General features: G+C 49.9%; 2 protein-coding genes across 5 annotated transcripts in view; one reads left to right on the top strand and one right to left on the bottom strand.

The window, feature by feature from the left end:
* Positions 1-9,552, bottom strand: part of KLHL28 (kelch like family member 28) — a 30,925-nt gene extending 21,373 nt beyond the window's left edge. Inside the window, exon 1 of the mRNA XM_063948546.1 lies at positions 9,424-9,552. The gene's annotated coding sequence lies outside the window, so the exon portion shown is untranslated. The remainder of the gene's footprint in view (positions 1-9,423) is intronic.
* Positions 9,553-9,612: 60 nt separating this feature from the next.
* The window catches only part of LOC134981248 (TOG array regulator of axonemal microtubules protein 1-like), a 111,343-nt gene continuing 98,196 nt past the window's right edge, over positions 9,613-22,759 (top strand). The window contains exons 1-3 of one of the 4 annotated variants that reach the window (XM_063948545.1): positions 9,613-9,821; positions 12,145-12,253; positions 15,195-16,774. In XM_063948545.1, coding sequence (XP_063804615.1) covers positions 15,557-16,774 — 1,218 coding nt within the window. In that variant the 5' untranslated portion in view covers positions 9,613-9,821; positions 12,145-12,253; positions 15,195-15,556. Of the gene's footprint in view, positions 9,863-12,144; positions 12,254-15,194; positions 16,775-22,759 lie in introns of all 4 variants that reach the window. The other 3 variants (XM_063948544.1, XM_063948543.1, XM_063948542.1) reach the window with 3 other exon arrangements.

The raw sequence follows: 22,759 nt of genomic DNA, 5'->3' as shown, positions 1-22,759 counted from the left end.
GATTATCACCTGCTGGGAATACAGCTTGTGAATGGCTTCCAAAACTGCCTCCCTGTCAGCGGGAGACGTCGGTAAAACAGACTTTTGGAAACGGCGAGGGGAATACGTCTCGAATTCCAATTTGTACCCCTGAAATATTATCTGAAGGATCCAGGGGTCTACTTGCGAGTGAGCCCACTGCGCACTGAAATTCATTGAGAACGGGACCCCACCGTGCCTGAATTTGTAAAGCCCTAGTGTCATACTGAGGGCTTGGCAGCGGCGGAAAAGGGTTTCTGTTCCTTGGAACTGGCTGATCTCTGCAGCCATTTTCCTCTCCCTCTGTCACGAGCAGAAAAGAGGAACCCTTTTGTCCGCTTGCCAACCAGGACTGTGCCTGATAATACGGCGTCTTCTTTTGAGAGGCGACCTGGGGTACATCCCCTCTTTTAAGGCAATACTTCCAAATGCCGTTTGGAATCCGCATCACCTGACCACTTTACTGGAATAATTGGACAACGCACTTATACTTGATGCCAGTCAGCAAATATTCCGCTGTGCATCCTGCATATATAGAAATGCATCTTTTAATTGCTCTATAGGAAATAATATACTGTCCTTATCTAGGATATCATATTTCCAGTCAGGGAATCCGACCACGCCAACCCAGCACTGCACATCCAGGCTGAGGCGATTGCTGGTCGCAGTATAACACCAGTATGTGTGTAAATACATTTTAGGATACGCTCCTGCTTTCTATCAGCAGGATCCTTAAGGACGGCCATCTCAGGAGAGGGTAGAGCCCTTGTTTTTACAAGCGTGTGAGCGCTTTATCCACCCTAGGGGGTGTTTCCCAACGCACCCTAACCTCTGGCGGGAAAAGGTATACTGCCAATAACTTTTTAGAAAATATCAATTGTTATCGGGGGGAAACCCACGCATCATCACACACCTCATTTTATTTCTCAGATTCAGGAAAACTACAGGAAGTTTTTCCTCACCAAACATAATACCCCTTTTTTTTGGTGGTATTCATATTATCAGAAAAGTGTAAACTTTTTCCATTGCCTCAATCATGCAATGTGTGGCCCTATTGGAAATCACGGTTGTCTCTTCACCGTCGACACAGGAGTCAGTACCCCTGTCGGCGTCTGTATCTGAGGTAACGGGCGCTTTAGGGCCCCTGTATGAGACGTCTGGACATGCACAAGCTGAGTAGCCGGCTGTCTCATGTCAACCACTGTCTTTTATACAAAGCTGACACTGTCACGCAATTTCAACAGTACATCCACTCAGGTGTCGACCCCCTAGGGGGTGACAACACAATTTCAGACACTCTACTCCGTCTCCTCATCATTTTTCTCCTCATACTTGTCGACACCAACGTACCGACACACAGCACACACACAGGGAATGCTCTGATAGAGGACAGGACCCCACTAGCCCTTTGGGGAGACAGAGGGAGAGTTTGCCAGCACACACCAGAGCGCTATATATATATATATACAGGGATAACCTTATATAAGTGTTTTTCCCTTTATAGCTGCTGTATTGTTATATACTGCGCCTAATTTGTGCCCCCCTCTCTTTTTTAACCCCTTTCTGTAGTGTAGTGACTGCAGGGGAGAGCCAGGGAGCTTCCCTCCAACTGAGCTGTGAGGGAAAATGGCGCCAGTGTGCTGAGGAGATAGGCTCCGCCCCTTTCTCGGCGTCCTTATCCTTTTTCTGTATGTTTTGGCAGGGGTTAAATGCATCCATATAGCCCAGGAGTTATATGTGATGCATTTATTTTAGCCATATAAGGTTTTTTTATCGATTTATTGCGTCTCAGGGCGCTGCCCCCCCCAGCGCCCTGCACCCTCAGTGACCGGAGTGTGAAGTGTGCTGAGAGCAATGGCGCACAGCTGCGGTGCTGTGCGCTACCTTATCTGAAGACAGGATCGTCTTCTGCCGCCGATTTTTCCGGACCTCTTCGCTCTTCTGGCTCTGTAAGGGGGACGGCGGCGCGGCTCCGGTGACCCATCCAGGCTGAACCTGTGATCGTCCCTCTGGAGCTAATGTCCAGTAGCCTAAGAAGCCCAATCCACTCTGCACGCAGGTGAGTTCGCTTCTTCTCCCCTTAGTCCCTCGATGCAGTGAGCCTGTTGCCAGCAGGTCTCACTGAAAATAATAAACCTAAACTAAAACTTTCACAAAGAGCTCAGGAGAGCCCCTAGTGTGCACCCTTCTCGTCGGGCACAGAAATCTAACTGAGGCTTGGAGGAGGGTCATAGGGGGAGGAGCCAGTGCACACCAGGTGATCCTAAAGCTTTCTTTAGATGTGCCCAGTCTCCTGCGGAGCCGCTATTCCCCATGGTCCTTACGGAGTTCCCAGCATCCACTAGGACGTCAGAGAAAACCTAAATTTACTTATCCTAAGAGTGCTTCAGCACGTGGGATTGTAATCATAAGACCCAGGGGCTGATTCAGACCTGACCAGTGTTGTGCGTTCCGCACAGCAGCGATCAAATGTGAACTGAGCATGCGCCGGTGCACTAATGGCAGACAGGCGACAGCTGGCGTAGCCCTGCGATCGCCTCTGCCCGATTGACAGGCAGAGGTGGTTGCTGGGCGGGAGGAGGCGGGGTGCCGGCAACACAGGCATGCCCGAACCGTTGGGGAAGGGGGGGGGGGCTGTGGCAGCTGTGTAATGGCACATGCAGCTGCCGTGACCCAGGCAGCGATGAGTAGCTTCCTGCCAGCGCACAGGAGCTGCGCTGGCTGGGAGCTACTCCTGAAGTACAAAAGAATCCCCGCTGTGCGATGCGTTTGTACTTCTGCGATATGGTAGGGCCTGACATGCGCGGCGTGCTAACCCTGTGCTGGGCGTCGCTCCCCCCCCCACATGTCAGTGTGACTGATCGTAGAGGTGCTAAACTTAGCACCTCTACGATCAGGTCTGAATTAGCCCCCCGAGCGGTAAATTTACTAAAGGTGGAAGTTCTACTTAAGATGGGATGTCGCCAAGAGCAACCAAACAGATTCTACCTCTCATTCATCTAGAACGTTCTAGAATATAATACCTGGAATCTGATTGGTTGGTGTGGGCAGCATCCCATCTTAGTAAATTTACCAGAGTGTTCTTTCCCACTGTCCACATTGCAGGAGATAAAAGGCAATATGCATCTAACCTGAAATGTCATCATCTTTAATCAAACATTCAGAATAGTGTGGCGTGAAAGTAAGGGGGACGCCGCTTTCCTCCCAGCGGTCTGTAGACTCCAGACTGCTCGCTGCACCAAAACTTCCCCCACATACAATTTAGCAGGATCCTCAATGTCGGATTTCTCTACTACCTCATCCTCTATGAGCGAGGGGACTCCAGAACCTGCCCCAGAATAGGACCAAAGCAGAGACCTAGCCGCTAACAAGTTCCCCAAATTCTTAGCTGAGGAAGAGAAAGGTCTGACATGATGTAATGTGCGCTCCCCCTGCCTCATCTAGTGGCACTGCCTCAGGTGTATGGGATCACGTGTTAAAGACTCAGAGAGGGGGATTTAATCGGGTGGTCTTCAGTATGTCGTCTGACGGGATCCCGGCGCACAGTATACCGGCGCCGGGATCCCGACAGCCGGCATACAGACACTTATTCTCCCTCGTGGGGGTCCACGACCCCCCTGGAGGGAGAATAAAATAGCGCGCCACCGTGCCCGTAGCGTGGCGAGCGCAGCAAGCCCGCAAGGGGCTCATTTGCGCTCGCCACACTGTCGGTAAGCCGGCGGTCGGGCTCCCGGCGCCGGTATGCTGGTCGCCGGGAGCCCGACCGCCGGCATATCGTAGTGAACCCATTTAATCATTAACTTATGTCTAAAGTGGCCAGGAGCGAATTCAATTGTTTGCGCGATCAGCCCACCTCTCGTTGCTACGGTTGCATTTCCACGCTGTAAAGCATGGGAGGAACTACTTTCTCCTGTACTGCTGCGGTTGAATTAGCTCCCGGACACTTTAAACAGGAGTTAGTTCCCAGAAACAATTAAATCTCTCCCCCACCTCAAATGAAAGATATAGAGGGCCGGTTTCTTTCACCTGGCACCTGGGATTTATGCCACAACAATTGAGAAAACCACAGAAATGTGCAACAGTAAGCCTCTGACTTAAGCAAAGTCATGCCTCCCCGACTGTTCACCGGGCGACCTAGTATGATCAACAAAGGTTAAAAGAAAGTCCTAAAGCAGCCTCACCAGCATACTCCCATCAGATATTACTGGGAATGTGGGAGAAAGACACAGGCACAGGCTATACAATTAGGAAGGGAGTAGACCCCACTTGGGCAACTGAATAAGCTATTTAATTTAGTGAAATACTTTCTTAAGGTCTGTAGGTGTTCCCTGAATCTACTACAAAAAGCAAATACAGTCTAAACACGGTACCAAAAAACACACAAATTACTTGTCACATAACAAAGACAGGAAATGATGTGTGTTTGTTTTACACACTGATAACTAGGGGGTACACCAGTACTGCAACCATGTTATCCCACTTACCTATTCACGGATTCTGTGTGCTAACACCCGTTAACAAGTCAACGGGTGTTAAAAAGGGGCTGGAATTGAATAGCATCAGGCGATAGAGCTATCTCCCTTTGTCACTCCAGTTAACTTAGGGGGTAAATCAGATCCGATAGCAGCAGCAAATGTTAGCTAATGGGCAAAACCATGGGGGTAATTCCAAGTTGATCGCAGCAGGATTTTTTATAGCAGTTGGGCAAAACCATGTGCACTGCAGGGGAGAGAGATAGATTTGGGTGTGGTGTGTTCAATCTGCAATGTAATTTGCAGTTTACAAATAAAGCAGCCAGTATTTACCCTGCACAGAAATAAAATAACCCACCCAAATCTAACTCTCTCTGCACATGTTATATCTGCCTCCCCTGCAGTGCACATGGTTTTGCCCAACTGCTAAAAAAAATCCTGCTGCGATCAACTTGGAATTACCCCCATGTGCACTGCAATGGGGGGGGGGGGGGGGGCGCGCAGATGTAACATGTGCAGAGAGATTTGGGTGGGTTATTTTGTTTCTGTGCAGGGTAAATACCGGCTGCTTTAGTTTTACACTGCAATTTAGATTTCAGTTTCAACACACCCCACCCAAATCTAACTCTCTCTGCACGTTACATCTGCCCCACCTGCAATGTACATGGGGGGTCATTCCAAGCCGACCGCTCGCTGCAGTTTATAGCAGCGCAGCGATCAGGTCGGATCTGCGCATGCGCCGGCAACACAGTGCGCCGGCACATGCTGGGTGGCCGAAGGCCGTTGTATCGTAGCGACCGCCTCTGCCTGATTCACAGGCAGAGGCGGTCACTGGGTGGGAAGGGGCTGGACGGCGGTGTGGCCAGACCGTTGGGGGGGGAGGGCTGCGGTGGCTGCTTGACGCCACACGCAGCCGCTGTGACCCGGGCAGCGAGGAGTTTCTCCCGGCCAGCCGCAGGAGCTGCGCTGGCCGGGAGTTACTCCTGAAATGCAAAAGCTTGCATTTCTGCAGGAAGGGGGGGGGGGGGGGGGGGGGGGGCGGCACTGACATGCGGGGCGGACTAGCCCTGTGCTGGGCGTCCCCCCACATGTCTGAGTGACTGATCGTAGCTGGGCTAAATTTAGCACAACTACGATCAACTCGGAATGACCCCCCCATGGTTCTGCCCAACTGCTAACAAATTTGCTGCTGCTATCAACTCTGAATTAGGCCCACTGAGTGCATCTCCCTCGTGAGAATAATGGCCATATTTATCAATATCAAGATGAGATCTGAATTAGGCCCTTAACACGGCTGATTGAAGTTGGTCCTAACACTCCAAGTATTAATGATAATCATCCATGAACACTGATGGTTAAATCAAAATAACTGAGGTACTAATCAGGTACCCGTCAGACAGGGCAGTCCCCCCTCTCCCCAACACCCGTCAGTCAGGGCAGTCCCCCCTCTCCCCGGCACCCGTCAGTCAGGGCAGTCTCCCCTCTCCCCGGCACCCGTCAGTCAGGGTAGTCTCCCCTCTCCCCGGCACCCGTCAGTCAGGGCAGTCTCTCCTCTCCCCTACACCCGTCAGTCAGGGCAGTCTCCCATCTCCCCGGCAACCGTCAGTCAGGGCAGTCTCCCCAGCAACCGTCAGTCAGGGCAGTCTCCCGGGCACCCGTCAGTCAGGGTAGTCCCCCCTCTCCCTGGCACCCGTCAGTCAGGGCAGTCTCCCCTCTCCCCGGCAGTCAGGGCACTCTCCCCGGCACCCGGTAGTCAGGGCAGTCCCCCCTCTCCCCGGCAGTCAGGGTAGTCTCCCCTCTCCCCGGCACCCGTCAGTCAGGGTAGTCTCCCCTCTCCCCGGCACCCGTCAGTCAGGGTAGTCTCCCCTCTCCCCGGCAACCGGCAGTCAGGGCACTCTCCCCGGCACCCAGGGCACTCTCCCCGGCACCCGGCAGTCAGGGCACTCTCCCCGGCACCCGGCAGTCAGGGCACTCTCCCCGGCACCCGACACCCGGCAGTCAGGGCAGAGCAGTCTCCCCGGCACCCGTCAGTCAGGGCAGGACAGTCTCCCCGGCACCCGTCAGTCAGGGCAGGGCAGTCTCCCCGGCACCCGTCAGTCAGGGCAGTCTCCCCGGCACCCGTCAGTCAGGGCAGGGCAGTCTCCACTCTCCCCGGCAGTCAGGGCAGTCTCCCCGGCACCCGGCAGTCTCCCCGGCACCCGGCAGTCAGGTCTCCCCGGCACCCGGCAGTCAGGGCAGGGCAGTCTCCCCGGCACCCGTCAGTCAGGGCAGGGTAGTCTCCCCTCTCCCCGGCACCAGTCAGTCAGGGCAGTCTCCCCGGCACCCGTCAGTCAGGGCAGTCTCCCCGGCAGTCAGGGCACTCTCCCGGGCACCCGGCAGTCAGGGCACTCTCCCGGGCACCCGGCAGTCAGGGCACTCTCCCGGGCACCCGGCAGTCAGGGCACTCTCCCGGGCACCCGGCAGTCAGGGTAGTCTCCCCTCTCCCCGGCAACCGTCACTCAGGGCAGTCTCCCCTCTCCCCGGCACCCGTCAGTCAGGGTAGTCTCCCCTCTCTCCGGCACCCAGGGCACTCTCCCCGGCACCCGTCAGTCGGGGCAGTCTCCCCGGCACCCGTCAGTCGGGGCAGTCTCCACTCTCCCCGTCCCCCGTCAGTCGGGGCACTCTCCCCGTCCCCCGTCAGTCGGGGCACTCTCCCCGTCCCCCGTCAGTCGGGGCACTCTCCCCGTCCCCCGTCAGTCGGGGCACTCTCCCCGTCCCCCGTCAGTCGGGGCTCTCTCCCCGGCACCCGGCAGTCAGGGCTCTCTCCCCGGCACCCGGCAGTCAGGGCTCTCTCCCCGGCACCCGGCAGTCAGGGCACTCTCCACTCTCCCCGGCAGTCAGGGCAGTCTCCCGGGCACCCGGCAGTCAGGGCACTCTCCCCGGCACCCGGCAGTCAGGGCACTCTCCCCGGCACCCGGCAGTCAGGGCACTCTCCCCGGCACCCGTCAGAGCAGTATCCTCTCCCCGGCACCCGTCAGAGCAGTATCCTCTCCCAGTCACCCGTCCGTCGGGGCACTCTCCCCGTCCGTCGGGGCAGTCTCCCCGTCCCCCGTCAGTCGGGGCAGTCTCCCCGTCCCCCGTCAGTCGGGGCAGTCTCCCCGTCCCCCGTCAGTCGGGGCAGTCTCCCCGTCCCCCGTCAGTCGGGGCAGTCTCCCCGTCCCCCGTCAGTCGGGGCAGTCTCCCCGTCCCCCGTCAGTCGGGGCAGTCTCCCCGTCCCCCGTCAGTCGGGGCAGTCTCCCCGTCCCCCGTCAGTCGGGGCAGTCTCCCCGTCCCCCGTCAGTCGGGGCAGTCTCCCCGTCCCCCGTCAGTCGGGGCAGTCTCCCCGTCCCCCGTCAGTCGGGGCTCTCTCCCCGTCCCCCGTCAGTCGGGGCTCTCTCCCCGGCACCCGTCAGTCGGGGCTCTCTCCCCGGCACCCGTCAGTCGGGGCTCTCTCCCCGGCACCCGTCAGTCGGGGCTCTCTCCCCGGCACCCGTCAGTCAGGGCTCTCTCCCCGGCACCCGTCAGTCAGGGCTCTCTCCCCGGCACCCGTCAGTCAGGGCTCTCTCCCGGCACCCGTCAGTCAGGGCTCTCTCCACTCTCCCCGGCAGTCAGGGCAGTCTCCCGGGCACCCGGCAGTCAAGGCAGTCTCCCGGGCACCCGGCAGTCAGGGCAGTCTCCCGGGCACCCGGCAGTCAGGGCAGTCTCCCCGGCACCCGGCAGTCTCCCCGGCACCCGGCAGTCAGGGCAGTCTCCCCGGCACACGGCAGTCTCCCCGGCACCCGGCAGTCAGGGCACTCTCCCCGGCACCCGGCAGTCAGGGCACTCTCCCCGGCACCCGGCAGTCAGGGCACTCTCCCCGGCACCCGGCAGTCAGGGCACTCTCCCCGGCACCCGGCAGTCAGGGCACTCTCCCCGGCACCCGGCAGTCAGGGCACTCTCCCAGGCACCCGGCAGTCAGGGCACTCTCCCAGGCACCCGGCAGTCAGGGCAGTCTCCCCGGCACCCGGCAGTCAGGGCAGTCTCCCCGGCACCCGGCAGTCAGGGCAGTCTCCCCGGCACCTGTTAGTCAGGGCTCTCTCCGGCACCCGCCAGTCAGGGCTCTCTCCCCGGCACCCGTCAGTCAGGGCTCTCTCCCCGGCACCCCGTCAGTCAGGGCTCTCTCCCCGGCACCCCGTCAGTCAGGGCACTCTCCCCTCTCCCCGGCACCAGTCAGTCAGGGCTCTCTCCACTCTCCCCGACACCCGTCAGTCAGGGCAGTCTCACGGGCACCCGTCAGTCAGGGCAGTCTCCCGGGCACCCGTCAGTCAGGGCAGTCTCCCCTCTCCCCGGCACCCATCAGTCGGGGCACTCTCCCCGGCACCCGGCAGTCAGGGCACTCTCCCCGGCACCCGGCAGTCAGGGCACTCTCCCCGGCACCCGGCAGTCTCCCGGCAGTCAGGGCAGTCTCCCGGGCACCCGGCAGTCAGGGCAGTCTCCCGGGCACCCGGCAGTCAGGGCAGTCTCCCGGGCACCCGGCAGTCAGGGCAGTCTCCCGGGCACCCGGCAGTCAGGGCAGTCTCCCTGGCACCCGGCAGTCAGGGCAGTCTCCCTGGCACCCGGCAGTCAGGGCAGTCTCCCTGGCACCCGGCAGTCACCCCTCTCCCGGGCACCCGGCAGTCAGGGCAGTCTCCTGGGCACCCGGCAGTCAGGGTAGTCTCCCCTCTCCCCGGCAGTCAGGGTAGTCTCCCCTCTCCCCGGCACCCGTCAGTCAGGGCAGTCTCCCCTCTCCCCGGCACCCGTCAGTCAGGGCAGTCTCCCCTCTCCCCGGCACCCGTCAGTCAGGGCAGTCCACTCTTGCACCTGAGCAATGCTGTCCCTGTCACCACAGACGCCCGTCCCACCGGGGCCACCTCCCGCTCCGCCACCGGCCACATACCTGTGTCACCCAGAGACAGCGGAACTGACACGAGCGCGGCCTCCTCTCTGGTTACACAAACCCAAAACACAGCGGAGAACGCGTCACTTCCGGGTCACGGAAGCCCCGCCCTCATAAAAATAACTCCGCCATGAAGGCGCTTTACAACTGCGCATGCGTACTAAGGAGCCCAGCAGCTGTTTCCGGCGTCACGCTCATCCATTCCAGGAGTGGGAGGGGCTGGTGAGAGCCGGGTGAGCCGATGCAGTGGGCGTATCGCTGGAGGAGTAGGCGGGGCCAGGCCGGCGGCGCAGGGAGCGAGGAGGAGACGGGAGACGGGAGACAACACTCTGTAACTCCGGTATCTCCATGTCCGGAGCTGCGGCCGTGTGATCTGGCAGGAGCCCCCTGTGACCGAGGCAGGTTGTGACCACCAGCATTGTACCACGGTGCTGCTCATGTGGGTGTCATTAGCATATATATATATATATATATATATATATATATATATAGTGCCATTATCATGTAGTATATAGTACATTGCTTCATGTATGTATGTATGTATGTATGTATGTATAGTACATTGCTTCATGTATGTATGTATAGTACATTGCTTCATGTATGTATGTATAGTACATTGCTTCATGTATATATGTATGTATAGTACATTGCTTCATGTATGTATGTATGTATAGTACATTGCTTCATGTATATATGTATGTATGTATAGTACATTGCTTCATGTATGTATGTATAGTACATTGCTTCATGTATGTATGTATGTATAGTACATTGCTTCATGTATGTATGTATAGTACATTGCTTTATGTATGTATGTATGTATAGTACATTGCTTCATGTATGTATGTATGTATGTATGTATAGTACATTGCTTCATTTATGTATGTATGTATAGTACATTGCTTCATGTATGTATGTATGTATGTATAGTACATTGCTTCATGTATGTATGTATGTATAGTACATTGCTTCATGTATGTATGTATGTATAGTACATTGCTTCATGTATGTATGTATGTATGTATAGTACATTGCTTCATGTATGTATGTATAGTACATTGCTTCATGTATGTATGTATGTATAGTACATTGCTTCATGTATGTATGTATGTATAGTACATTGCTTCATGTATGTATGTATGTATAGTACATTGCTTCATGTATGTATGTATGTATAGTACATTGCTTCATGTATGTATGTATGTATGTATGTAGAGTACATTGCTTCATGTATGTATGTATGTATGTATGTAGAGTACATTGCTTCATGTATGTATGTATGTATGTATAGTACATTGCTTCATGTATATATGTATGTATGTATAGTACATTGCTTCATGTATGTCTGTATGTATGTATAGTACATTGCTTCATGTATGTATGTATAGTACATTGCTTCATGTATGTATGTAGAGTACATTGCTTCATGTATGTATAGTACATTGCGTCATGTATGTATAGTACATTGCTTCATGTGTGTATGTATGTAGAGTACATTGCTTCATGTATGTATGTATAGTACATTGCTGTATGTATGTATAGTACATTGCTGTATGTGTGTATGTATAGTACATTGCTGTGTGTATGTATAGTACATTGCTGTATGTGTGTATGTAGAGTACATTGCTTCATGTATGTATGTATAGTACATTGCTTCATGTATGTATAGTACATTGCTTCATGTATGTATAGTACGTTGCTTTATGTATGTATGTATGTATGTATGTATGTATGTAGAGTACATTGCTTCATGTATGTATAGTACGTTGCTTCATGTATGTATAGTACATTGCTTCATGTATGTATAGGACATTGCTTTATGTATGTATAGTACATTGCTTCATGCATGTATGTATGTATAGTACATTGCTTCATGTATGTATGTAGAGTACATTGCTTCGTGTATGTATGTATAGTACATTGCTTCATGTATGTATGTATAGTACATTGCTTCATGTATGTATGTATAGTACATTGCTTCATGTATGTATGTATGTATAGTACATTGCTTCATGCATGTATGTATGTATAGTACATTGCTTCATGTATGTATGTATGTATGTATGTATGTATGTAGAGTACATTGCTTCATGTATGTATGTAGAGTACATTGCTTCATGTATGTATGTAGAGTACATTGCTTCATGTATGTATGTATGTATAGTACATTGCTTCATGTATGTATGTATGTATGTATGTATGTATAATACATTGCTTCATGTATGTATGTATGTATGTATGTATGTATGTATGTATGACTTAAGGTCCATACACATTAGACGATGTCGCTCTGTGAGCGACATCGTCTAATGTTTTTCCCTCCCCGGCCGGCCGGCGGCCGACTATACACACTGAGCGATTTGACCGCTCATATCGCTCAGTGACGTCACGCCCCCGCCAGCCCTGCATGAAGGTCGTGGACGACAGTCCACATCCTTCATGCATGCCCTACCGACAGCGACGATCGTTGCGGGGCCGCGCATCGGTCGTCGCTGGCGGCTTACACACTTGACGATAAAATGAGCGACGTCGCTCAAGGAGGGGGAAATTGAGCGACGTCGCTCATTTTATCGTTAAGTGTGTACGGACCTTTACTAGGTTAGGCATGTTTACACTAGAAAAGAGGCATCTAACAGGAGACATTATCAATATTTACAAATATATCAAGGGACAATACATGGAGCTATCAGGTGACTTGTTTAATGAAAAATCTATACACAGGACACGTGGACATCCTCTGAGGTTAGTGGAGAGAAGATTTCATACCCATCATAGGAAAGGATTCTTCACAGTAAGGGCAGTAAGGATTTGGAATTCTTTGCCAGACAAGGTAGTAATGGTCGATAAGTTTAAAAATGGTTTAGATAAATTCATAACTGAAAAAGATATCCAAGTATATAGCATTTAAAATTAATGTATAATAAAAACAGCACTAATTATAGATGTTATTTAGATTTAAAACATACCTTCATCTGGGTCATTATAGTTTTACTGTAGCTAAATACAGAATAGTGTAAGGGCTGTAACACACTAGCCGGTTTTCCCCGGATGGCAAAAAGCCGGACAAACTGTCCGGCTTTTTGATATCCGAGAGAAACCGGCAGAGTCTCTCACACAGGACGGCTTTGAGCCGTGTGTGATGCTGTGCGCATGCGCAGCATCAGACACGGCTTCAGAAAAAACCGTTGTGTGTGAAAGCTCCCCTTCACACACACGGTTTACTGGCTGCAAAGACGGCCTGGCAGCCGGACCCTCCAGTGGATAGTTCCGGCTGCAATGCGCCGTGTGTAAGGACACATTGCGCTCACTGTGTCTTTGCATCACGGCAGCAGTTAAAAGCCGGCCGGGTTTTTGCCGGGCGGCGCCAGCCGGGTAGTGTGTTTTAGCCCTAAGAATTATATACAGGTTGAATTTGATGGACAATTCGTCTTTTTTTCATCCTCATTAACTATGTTACATCTTCTGCTAGTTCCTTGTTACATTGGAATTTTTTTGGGGGGTGGAGGGCAGGGGGTGGTAAAAGAAAAAACTATGTCAGTATCTAATGGATCTAATTGTCCATTGCAATCACAAATCTAGAAACATTAGTATTGCACTAAAAAGCACATACTAAGCGTAAAGCAGGTCTTCAGTGCAGTTCAATTTAGTATATGTTTAGGTTGTACAGTTATGGAAATGACTAATAAAATAGTGGCTATAACAACAATATATACTAAACTTATCTATGTCTTATTTAATAATAATAAATTAAACTCCCGCTTATTTTTTGGGTTAATAATAGAAAGCACTTGGCATTTTTAACTAACTAAAAATGAAGTTCTTGTGGAAATGTAAGTGACCCTGGGAGAGATAAGTGTTTGTAACTTTGCTCAGGGGACTCATACCCTTTTTCCACTAGCTAAATAAAAAACGGGTTTTTGCACGGGGTCGCGCATTGACCCGGGTTTTATTAACAACAAAAAACACAGGTCCAACTTGGGATATTGAACACTGTTCCAACCTAGGTCAAACCCCATTTACACTGCGCCTTCCCCAGGTCGGCCCTATTCACACTGAACCCGTGTCGCACCCGTGTCTGCCCTGCATGTCTCATACCCCTTTCACATCACCAAAACAACCCGAGTTATCGCCGGGTCCAGGTGCAGCGTGAAAGCGCCAAAGTGAATAACCTGGGTCGAGCAAACCGGCATTTCAACCAGGGTTAAAAGAAGGAAACACGGGTTGGAGTCGGGTCGTTGTGCAGTGTGAAAGCAAAGCAGGATTTTGTAGTCGGGCAGAAACCACTATTGACAGTTCGGTTTTTTTTTTGTGCTTCATCATTCAAAACCACCTGGTTTTGCATAATAAATGACTGCGCAGCTGCCCTGCAAAAATATGTACAAGCCACAGGAGGCGTCTTGTGTGATAAGACTCTCACCTGTGGATTTTGTGATACACTGCCTGCATCCGAAGATGCAGCAACGGATCACCGTCAGCCATCTAAGCCTAAGCGTACTCAGAATGGCTGCCGGGACTCCTCTGCGGAGCCAGGAAATCTGCATTGGAAAGCACAGATCCTGGCTTCAGCATACCTACCAAACGGCCGCCGACCAGAACATAGAGCTGCGGCGTGTCAAGCATGCTGCAGCTTAGGGAGCGCTGCAAGCGATGTCACAGGACCGGTTCTACACATTCGCAGCGTGGATCCTGCACCCCCTGCCGGAGGTGTACCCTCTGAATCCGGCCCATTGTTAGAGGTCATTGAATTTAGTTTATATGTCATTCAACATAAGCCTCAGAGTGACAGAGCTGTGCAGGCTTACCTATATACAATAGGTGGTCATTTGTGTTAGGTTGGAAGACCTGTGCCACCTATACGTTTGCACTATGAGGGTCATTGCGAGTTGATCGCTCGTTGCCGTTTTTCGCAGCGTAGCGATCAGGTCTCTACTGCGCATGCGTATGCACCGCAATGCGCAGGCGCGTCGTACGGCTACAAAGCGGATCGTTGCTGAGCGATGGATTTAACGAAGAATCCATTTGCACAGCCGATCGCAAGGAGATTGACAGGAAGAAGGCGTTTGTGGGTGGCAAGTGACCGTTTTCTGGGAGTGGTGCGGCGAGCGCAGGCGTTTGGAGGGCGGATGTCTGACGTCAATTCCGGGACCTGCAACGCTGGATTCATCGCACTGGGTAAGTTCTGCACAAAACTTTTTTAGCATAGCAGGGCTGCACAAGCGATCACAGCCTTTCTATGCAAAAATACCCTCCCCCATAGGCGGCGTCTAGTTGATCGCACGGGGAGCAAAAAGTTGCAGTGCGCGATCAACTCTGAATGTCCCCCAATGTCATGAGATATAAAATGAATAAGTTTTAGTTGCCCATTTGAGCAGATATTTTACAATATATGTCCTTGTTACATACACAATATGCACACTACTGTCGCCGGACATTATACAATGGTTGTATTTGCTTTCGTATTATTTGTACTGTACATTATAAATATATTACTGTAGCACATTAGATATAGGAAATCTATGTCCCTCAATTGTGGAACTGCTAAGATTATCTGCACCTGATATATTATTGCTATAACAGGTATAAAGTGAGATTGCCGGATGCCGGCGGATCTGACTTTTTTTTTAAAGCGGCAGTCATTTACAAGTCAAATCCATGCCTTGTAAATGACTGCCGCTTTAATAAAAACGTCCGAGATTGGCTGGCATTTGTATTTGTCTGCTGATTATTTGACATTATTTTAATTCAGTGTGTTATTCGTTTTATTCACGCAGGAATCCCGTCCACCAAGGATGTGTGCCGAACAGCAGAACTTGTGTCGGCAATGACGTGACTGATCCTTAGTCTTGCTGTCTGCTGTTACGTGTTGAGCCATGAAGAGCCAGTCCATCTGTATCTGATTAGTATATTTTGATGACCCTGGGAAGGTGAATGATGATCAGTCGTATTTCGTTTTTGGAAGAAGACCATTGCCCTTGTATCGTTTTTGCGCAGGATGATTTTTATAGTCCGGTTCCTGATCAGAATTGATATTAACAGCAGGACAAACTTACGAGGTAGCCCTGAAGGCCACCTCCGTCTGCAGGGTTGTCATTATGGAGGCAATGAAGTTTTCTAACCTTAAAAACGTTTTCCCATGTTGAGAATAAATATGCTGTTTAATGGGGATACTAAACAGTTGAAACCTGCGTCTGCAAGGAGGAGGTCACATACCCAAGATGGCTCTTATTATGATGTACCAAGTGAACCAGTTATGCGGCGGAGTGGTTCTCAAGTTAGGCCACATTCGCATAGCCACAAAGCCTCACCGGTGATAACAGAGGGCAATCGGGTCCACCCGTACGGATCAGGAAGCGATGGCAATCTCAGCTGCGGGGTCATCCCACAGGAGCTGCAGTCAAGACTTCTCGATCTGAAGGACTATAAATCTAGAACCTATGCCATCGAGGAACTTAAATATCTAATCCAGGATTGGGACTTTAGTTCAGTATCGCACTCACATATGGTTGGGTTCATCAGCTTTTTATGCACGCTGCTAGATGACAGTAACTTTACCGTTGTTCTGGTCACCTTGGACGTTCTTAATTGCTTTGTAATAAATCTTGGTGAAAATGTGAAGGAGTTCCTCAAACCTATTATAGCTGCGACGGTAAAACTGCTGGGAGATGGGAAGATTACCGTTAAGCAGGAGTACATGAAAATATACATGAGACTCATGAAAGTGGCCGGGCCTTGCAAAGTGTTAACTGTACTTCTTGAAAACCTAAAACACAAGAACTCCAGAGTGAGGGAGGAAGTTGTAAACATTTGTATTGTGTCCTTGTTGACCTACCCAAGTGAAGACTTCAATCTACCATATTTGGCCTGTGAAATCGCACCCTGTTTAATAGATAGTAAGTGGAGAGTCCGTCATGCGGCGTTGGAGGCTTTTGCTGTACTGGCTGTCTCAATGGGCCCAGGGAAGAGCAGTCTTCTTAAGGCAGTGGATGAAGTAGAGCTACAGGAGGATGGCGATGGATTAATGATGGCTGTTCAGGCCAGGTTGGCACGTAAGACTCTACCCAGGATTTCCCCCCAAGGCTTGGTAGAGTACGCTCTTCCATTCCCGTCATCTGCTCAGATGAGAGGAACCTATCATGTGCCGGGCGCTGACACAGACTGGCTTTTGTCAGGGAATAGAGCTCTCAGTAGACAGTCTATGGCCTCTGATCACAGTGGTAGAAGCATGGTCCCTCACATTGATCCTGTAGCTCGCAGAATGCTGAGCGCTGGGAAAGGAAAAAATAAGTTCCCTTGGGAAAGTCAAGACCCAGGTGTTGTGGATGTGTTTCCAGGAACTCCGACCTCTGATCAGGTATGTGTTGATTTCATGTCTTCTCCCTGTTGGTTTCATTCATTCATTCATCACGCGACATCTCTGCATTTGAGACCTTTGTCGGATCTCACTCCGAGGATTTGTTACATGTTGACTAGAATGATGGACCATGGACGGATCACATTGCAGCTAGGCACCATTAAAACACATAAAATACCTACAACCAGTTTTATTCTGATTTGGGAGTAAAGGAAAATAGAGCAAGTAACTGATCGGCAATTGTCCACCTTGGTAAAACCATACAGCACTACAGGGGGGAAGGGGGGTGTAACCTGTGCAGAGAGATTTAGATTTGGGTGGTGCTTGTCCAAACTTAAATTGCAGTGTAAACATACAGATGCCCAGCATTTGTGGGCTACATGCAAAAGCAGACAGTATTTACCATGCATGCAAAAACAGTAAATTTATTGGCACCCCTTGCATTGCAGCACAGTTTCTTCCAGATGCAAAACTTTTTTGCATTGCTCTCAGAATCAGCCACAAGTAGGGATGGCCATCTGTGGGTCAACCATTGATGATCGCCATTGATGGTACCATCAGTGGTTAACCTTGATGGTATAAAACCATTCACCCACCAATGGTCATCTCCGCTCTGTGGCTTATTAACCTGCCGGCCAATCAGAGCTAGGGAATGGGGCTTCGCGGGTCCATCGGGGGTTGGAGCTAGGCTCTATACCCAACATTAAGTAGGGGTTGGAGGGGGACCCAACCATTGAGGAACTCTCTACAATTGAAGATAGAGAACCATTGGTTCTCTGCCATCAATTGCAAACCTATTTGACATTGGTCATTAACCATCAATGGTTTGTATTTATCAATGGTTGATGGCCATCTTTAGCTACAAGGTTTCAGGTTACCGGGAATTCATAGATCTGCAAATGTGTACTGTACATGTGATGTTTAAGGTTGATGCTTGGTGTTTGATTCATTTAATACAATATGCAATATAAGTGCACCTACACAAAGGTGCTAGTTATGCATCCATGGTCTGTTGTTCTAAGGTTCATGCTGTCTCCACAAACTGTGGCTAAAGCAGGGACCATGGTTCTGCAGATTAGCTGTTAAGGGCTGTACACACTGGCTGATTACACTGAAAGATATGAACGATCTTGTTCATTAATGAACAAGATATTGTTCATATATTTCAGTGGGTATGCACTAACGATGAACGTTGCACGGACCCCCATCCCCGCCGCCAGGTCAGCCGTCGGGCACCTCTGCCAGTGTGTAGGGCCCATTAGTGTAGTGCATGTCATATCCTTGTGTGTTGGAAAATTTAAATCTTTCCTGTTGGGAATGTATACCATGTGCTTTGATTACAGCAGACACTAATGTTTGTGTTATACACATTTAATATTCTCTGATTTCATGTTTCATTGTAGAATTATCAGAATAGTATCTGCATTCCTCATGCCCAATAAGCAGTTACACATTAACATATTTAGCTTTAGGGCTCTGTAGCACCTTTGAACGTTACACTTATGTTTCAACAGCGTTTGATGCACAAAAAAGTGAACAGCATGTTGCAGTATTTGTTGTATAGTAAATGCAACACTAAAAAAGTTCATTCATGGTATAAACACATTTAATCCATGTGGGCAATCCAATTGTCTTACTTTAACTCCCAGTCTGTGTCCCCAGGAGCTATTCAGTTGAGCATATTTCCAGCGATAACGCCCAGGGTGAGCTGTATAAGCGAAATGCGCATTGGGCAGTTTATGTGCTAGGGCCCCCCTCCTATATACTCCACCGCACAGCAGCTTCAGAGAATGGATCCCTAGCAACATGATTACTTAACTGATCTGCTGTGCGAGGAGACTCCGCCTGATCACAGGCAGCTAAAATATGTGCAGTGCAATTACTGTGTCTATGGACAAAAGCCACTGACACAGCCATTAGGCAATGTCACCCTGATAGGCTTTAATATGTGTATAGGCATCATTCACTATTGTGGCTGCCAGGCATCACACTCTGACCGGCTGCTATCTGTATTAAACCCTGAGACTTAGTGCTAACAACGCTAAAATAAACTGAGTAGACTAAAACCCCTTTCACATTGCAAAAATAACCCGGTATCGTCCCGCTATACTGCCGGGTCGCTGTGCAATGTGAAAGGGGTCATGACGAATTCCCGTGTCGCCTGACCGCGTAATTCAAGATTAAAGCAGAGTTATTCCTGGGTTAAATACCGGGTCAGGGGCAGTGTGAACGGGTTCCCGGGTCGATGCAACCTGGGACCTATTCACTGCATAGGTAGAGGCGGTGCGGAGATGAGCTCATCTCTTAGCACCGACTCTGCACCCAATGCCACGGCGGTCCCCGCCCCCAATGGCAACCCGATCTGGCATATTGTTAGGGTCCAAAGCCGGGTCCCACCCGGAAAGGGCCCATTTCCAATTTCCAGGTGCGACCCGGCATTTGCGATGTGAAAGGGCTATAACTATCTCTATTGGAAGTTTTGAGGACATTATATGTAGAAAAAAAATACTTGAAACTATCAGCAGTAAAAACGCTGACATATGTGTTTATAAATGTATGAGTGCTAAACACTTGGGGGTAATTCAGACCTGATCGCAGCAGCAAATGTGTTAGCTAATGGGCAAAACCATGTGCAGTGCAGGAGGGGCAGATGTAACATGTGCAGAGAGAGTTAGATTTGGGTGGGGTGTGTTCTAAGTGAAATCTGAATTACAGTGTAAAAATAAAGCAACCGGTATTTACCCTGCGCAGAAACAATATAACCCACCCAAATCTAACTCTCTCTGCACATGTTACATCTGCGCCCCGGCGGTCGGGCTCCCGGCGACCAGCATACCGGCGCCGGGAGCCCGACTGCCGGTTTACCGACAGTGTGGCGAGCGCAAATGAGCCCCTTGCGGGCTCGCTACGCTCGCCACGCTACGGGCACGGTGGCGCTCTATGCGCGCCACGCTATTTTATTCTCCCTCCAGGGGGGTCATGGACCCCCACAAGGGAGAATAAGTGTCGGTATGCCGGCTGTCGGGATCCCGGCGCACAGTCGGCATACTGAAGACCACCCCCCTGCAGTGCACATGGTTTTGCCCAACTGATAACAAATTTGCTGCTGCGATCAGGTCTGAATTACCCCCATTGTGTTAAGCTGCTGCAGCATCAACATAGAAAACATTAAGAGTCTTTTACCCTTTCCCGAGAGCTAATTTAGCGTGCATTAATATTTGCATACACAGTGTCTGGGAGATACTGCATTTGCAACATTGTACGTGTTAACGCACACTGTAAAACTTTGTCATTTAATAAAGGCTACTAGGTTGTAAACGCACCTTTATCAAAGTCTGAGGACATTATCTGTATAGCAATTACCTGCAATTATCAGTTGTAAAAATACTGACATATGTAGTAGCAGATTTATTTGTGCCAAACATATTCATTAAATCGCTGCAGCATCAGTAAAAGAAACTATGTATGAATAATTAACTACTGCTTGGCAATAATCAATATATGTATATATGTCTAGTGGAAGAACATAACACTTATATAGGTATTATTATATCCTAAGGAGAAATTATATTAAGAGATATTTGTCCTCAAATGTAAACTGTGTGTTTATACATTAATACCCACAGACACGTTGTCTGGGATAATGTTAAAACACTATGTTTTCAGCCTGAAATATAATTAAAACTAGCCATTCAAATAATAACCTCAAATAACCTCATTAACCCCTATGAGAAGGCTGAGACATATAGAAGTAAAAAAATAGTTATAGCTGCAAATTTCAGTAAGTGGCAAGTAGCGGTGGCATATAACACTATCAAACAATGGGGTCGATTCAATTCACTGACAGATGAATAGCGCCGGGAGTTTGGTCCTGGCGCTATTCAATACAGCGACGAGTGACCCTCAATTGTCGGGAATTATTTTCTCATCCCCGGGGGATGAGAGAAGAAACCCAACAAAGTGCTGCCGCGCGGCCAGCGCAAGGCTGATTCTATCGGGAACCAGCCTCGCGCCGGGGAGTTAAGTCGGAGAATGCCCGTTCTCACGACAATTCAACCTGTTTAGTCGTCGAGAACGAGCTATCGCCGACTTAACTGGAGCTGAATTGAATAGCGTTGGGAGCTAATTCCCGGCACTATTCAACTGACGGAGAATATAATTGACCCCATGGAAACTATAGAGACCACACAGCTGGTTAAATTATATTTTTTATTAAAGTGTGCACAATAACAACAAAAAAATATGAGATATTCTGTTCAGCTATTTAGGCCAGTACAGTTTGAGTATCCCATATCCAAAATGCTTGGGACCAGAAGTATTTTGGATATGGGATTTTTCTGTATTTTGGAATAATTGCATCCCATAATGAGATATCATGGCGATGGGACCCAAATCTAAGCACAGAATACATTTATGTTTCATATACACCTTTGGTGTCATTCCGAGTTGATCGCTTGCTAGATTCTTTTTGCAGCACTGCGATCAGATAGTCGCCGCCTATGGGGGAGTGTATTTTTGCTTTGCAAGGGTGCAAACGCTTGTGCAGTCGAGCGGTACAAAAACAGTTTGTGCAGTTTCTGAGTAGGTCTGGACTTACTCAGCCGCTGTGATCACTTCAGCCTGTCCGGGCCCGGAATTGACGTCAGACACCCGCTCTGCAAACGCTTGGACACGCCTGCGTTTTTCCAACCACTCCCAGAAAACGGTCAGTTGACACCCAGAAACACCCTCTTCCTGTCAATCTCCTTGCGATCGGCTGTGCGAATGGATTCTTCATTAAATCCATCGCTCAGCAACGATCCGCTTTGTACCCGTACGACGCGCCTGCGCATTGCGGGGCATACGCATGCGCAGTAGTGACCTGATCACTGCGCTGTGAAAAATGGCAGCGTGCGAACATGGCGCAATGATCCCCTTTATACACACAGCCTGAAGGTCATTTAATACAATATTTTTAATAATTTGTGTATTAAACAAAGTGTGTGTACATTGAGCCATCAGAAAACAAAAGGTTTCACTATCTCACTCTCATTCAAAAAATTCTGTGTTTCGGAATATTCCGTATTTTGGAATATTTAGATATGGGATACTCAAACTGTACTGTGTTTCTTCAGGGTCCACAGTAGTATCCACAGGATATACATTGGGTTGTAGGTGGCGTCAGAAGAGCGGGCACCAAACGGTTAAAGCATGCATCGGTCCAGCCTCCTTATAACCCCGCCTCCTGGCCCAGGGAACTCAGTTTTTTGCTTGGTGCGGCAGGAGCTGGAAATGGTGTATCCACAAAGCTTTTATTATCTTATATAGTTGTGGGGTTTTTTTGGGGGGACTTTAAAATGCATCTAATACGCATTAACAAAGTCGCTCCAACAACTTCCCGCCGGTGTCGCAACAGCAGTTACCTTCGCGTAAAGAGCGGTGTTACATTGAGCGCCAGCTGGATGTATTAGCAGGTCCACACTGACGATCCCAGGCTGCAACCGGAGCACGGGAAGAAGGTAAGGCATCAGTTTCCGGTTAGCGGTTTAAGATGCATGTAACGCAGCCTTACTGTCTCGGGTGGGGAGACTACCGGACAGTCGCTGACGTGGTCGTCCACCTCGGGTGCACCAGCATTAGACCTCGGGGATTATAGGCTCTGGGGTTTAATGAGGGCGCAATTCCAGGGGTGGATGTCAGCTGTGGGGAGTGAGACCGCTCCCCTGGTCGCCTCTCCCCCCCCCAGTTCATGACCACTTTCCTCCGAGCTTCCCACCATGAACTGTACTGAAGGGTCCCCGGCACAAGTTTTTAATATTTTCAATCTTTCTTTATATTCTGGCATTTTAACTAATATTTCGCTAATCTATTTTTCAATTCCCAAGGGGGAAATCAGGAATGTTTTACATACATGAGTAATAAAAGTGAAGCTTTATTGTCTCAGTTAAATCTGATACTGGCTAGTGCGCCCAAATACTACCCCGTCTTTTCTCTTTTCTTGTGTTA

Source organism: Pseudophryne corroboree, chromosome 12, assembly GCF_028390025.1.
Source record: "Pseudophryne corroboree isolate aPseCor3 chromosome 12, aPseCor3.hap2, whole genome shotgun sequence".
NCBI classification, from domain to species: Eukaryota; Metazoa; Chordata; class Amphibia; order Anura; family Myobatrachidae; genus Pseudophryne; species Pseudophryne corroboree.
The sequence above is the reverse complement of the archived record's forward strand: the minus strand, read 5'-3'. Positions and strand labels throughout refer to the sequence as shown.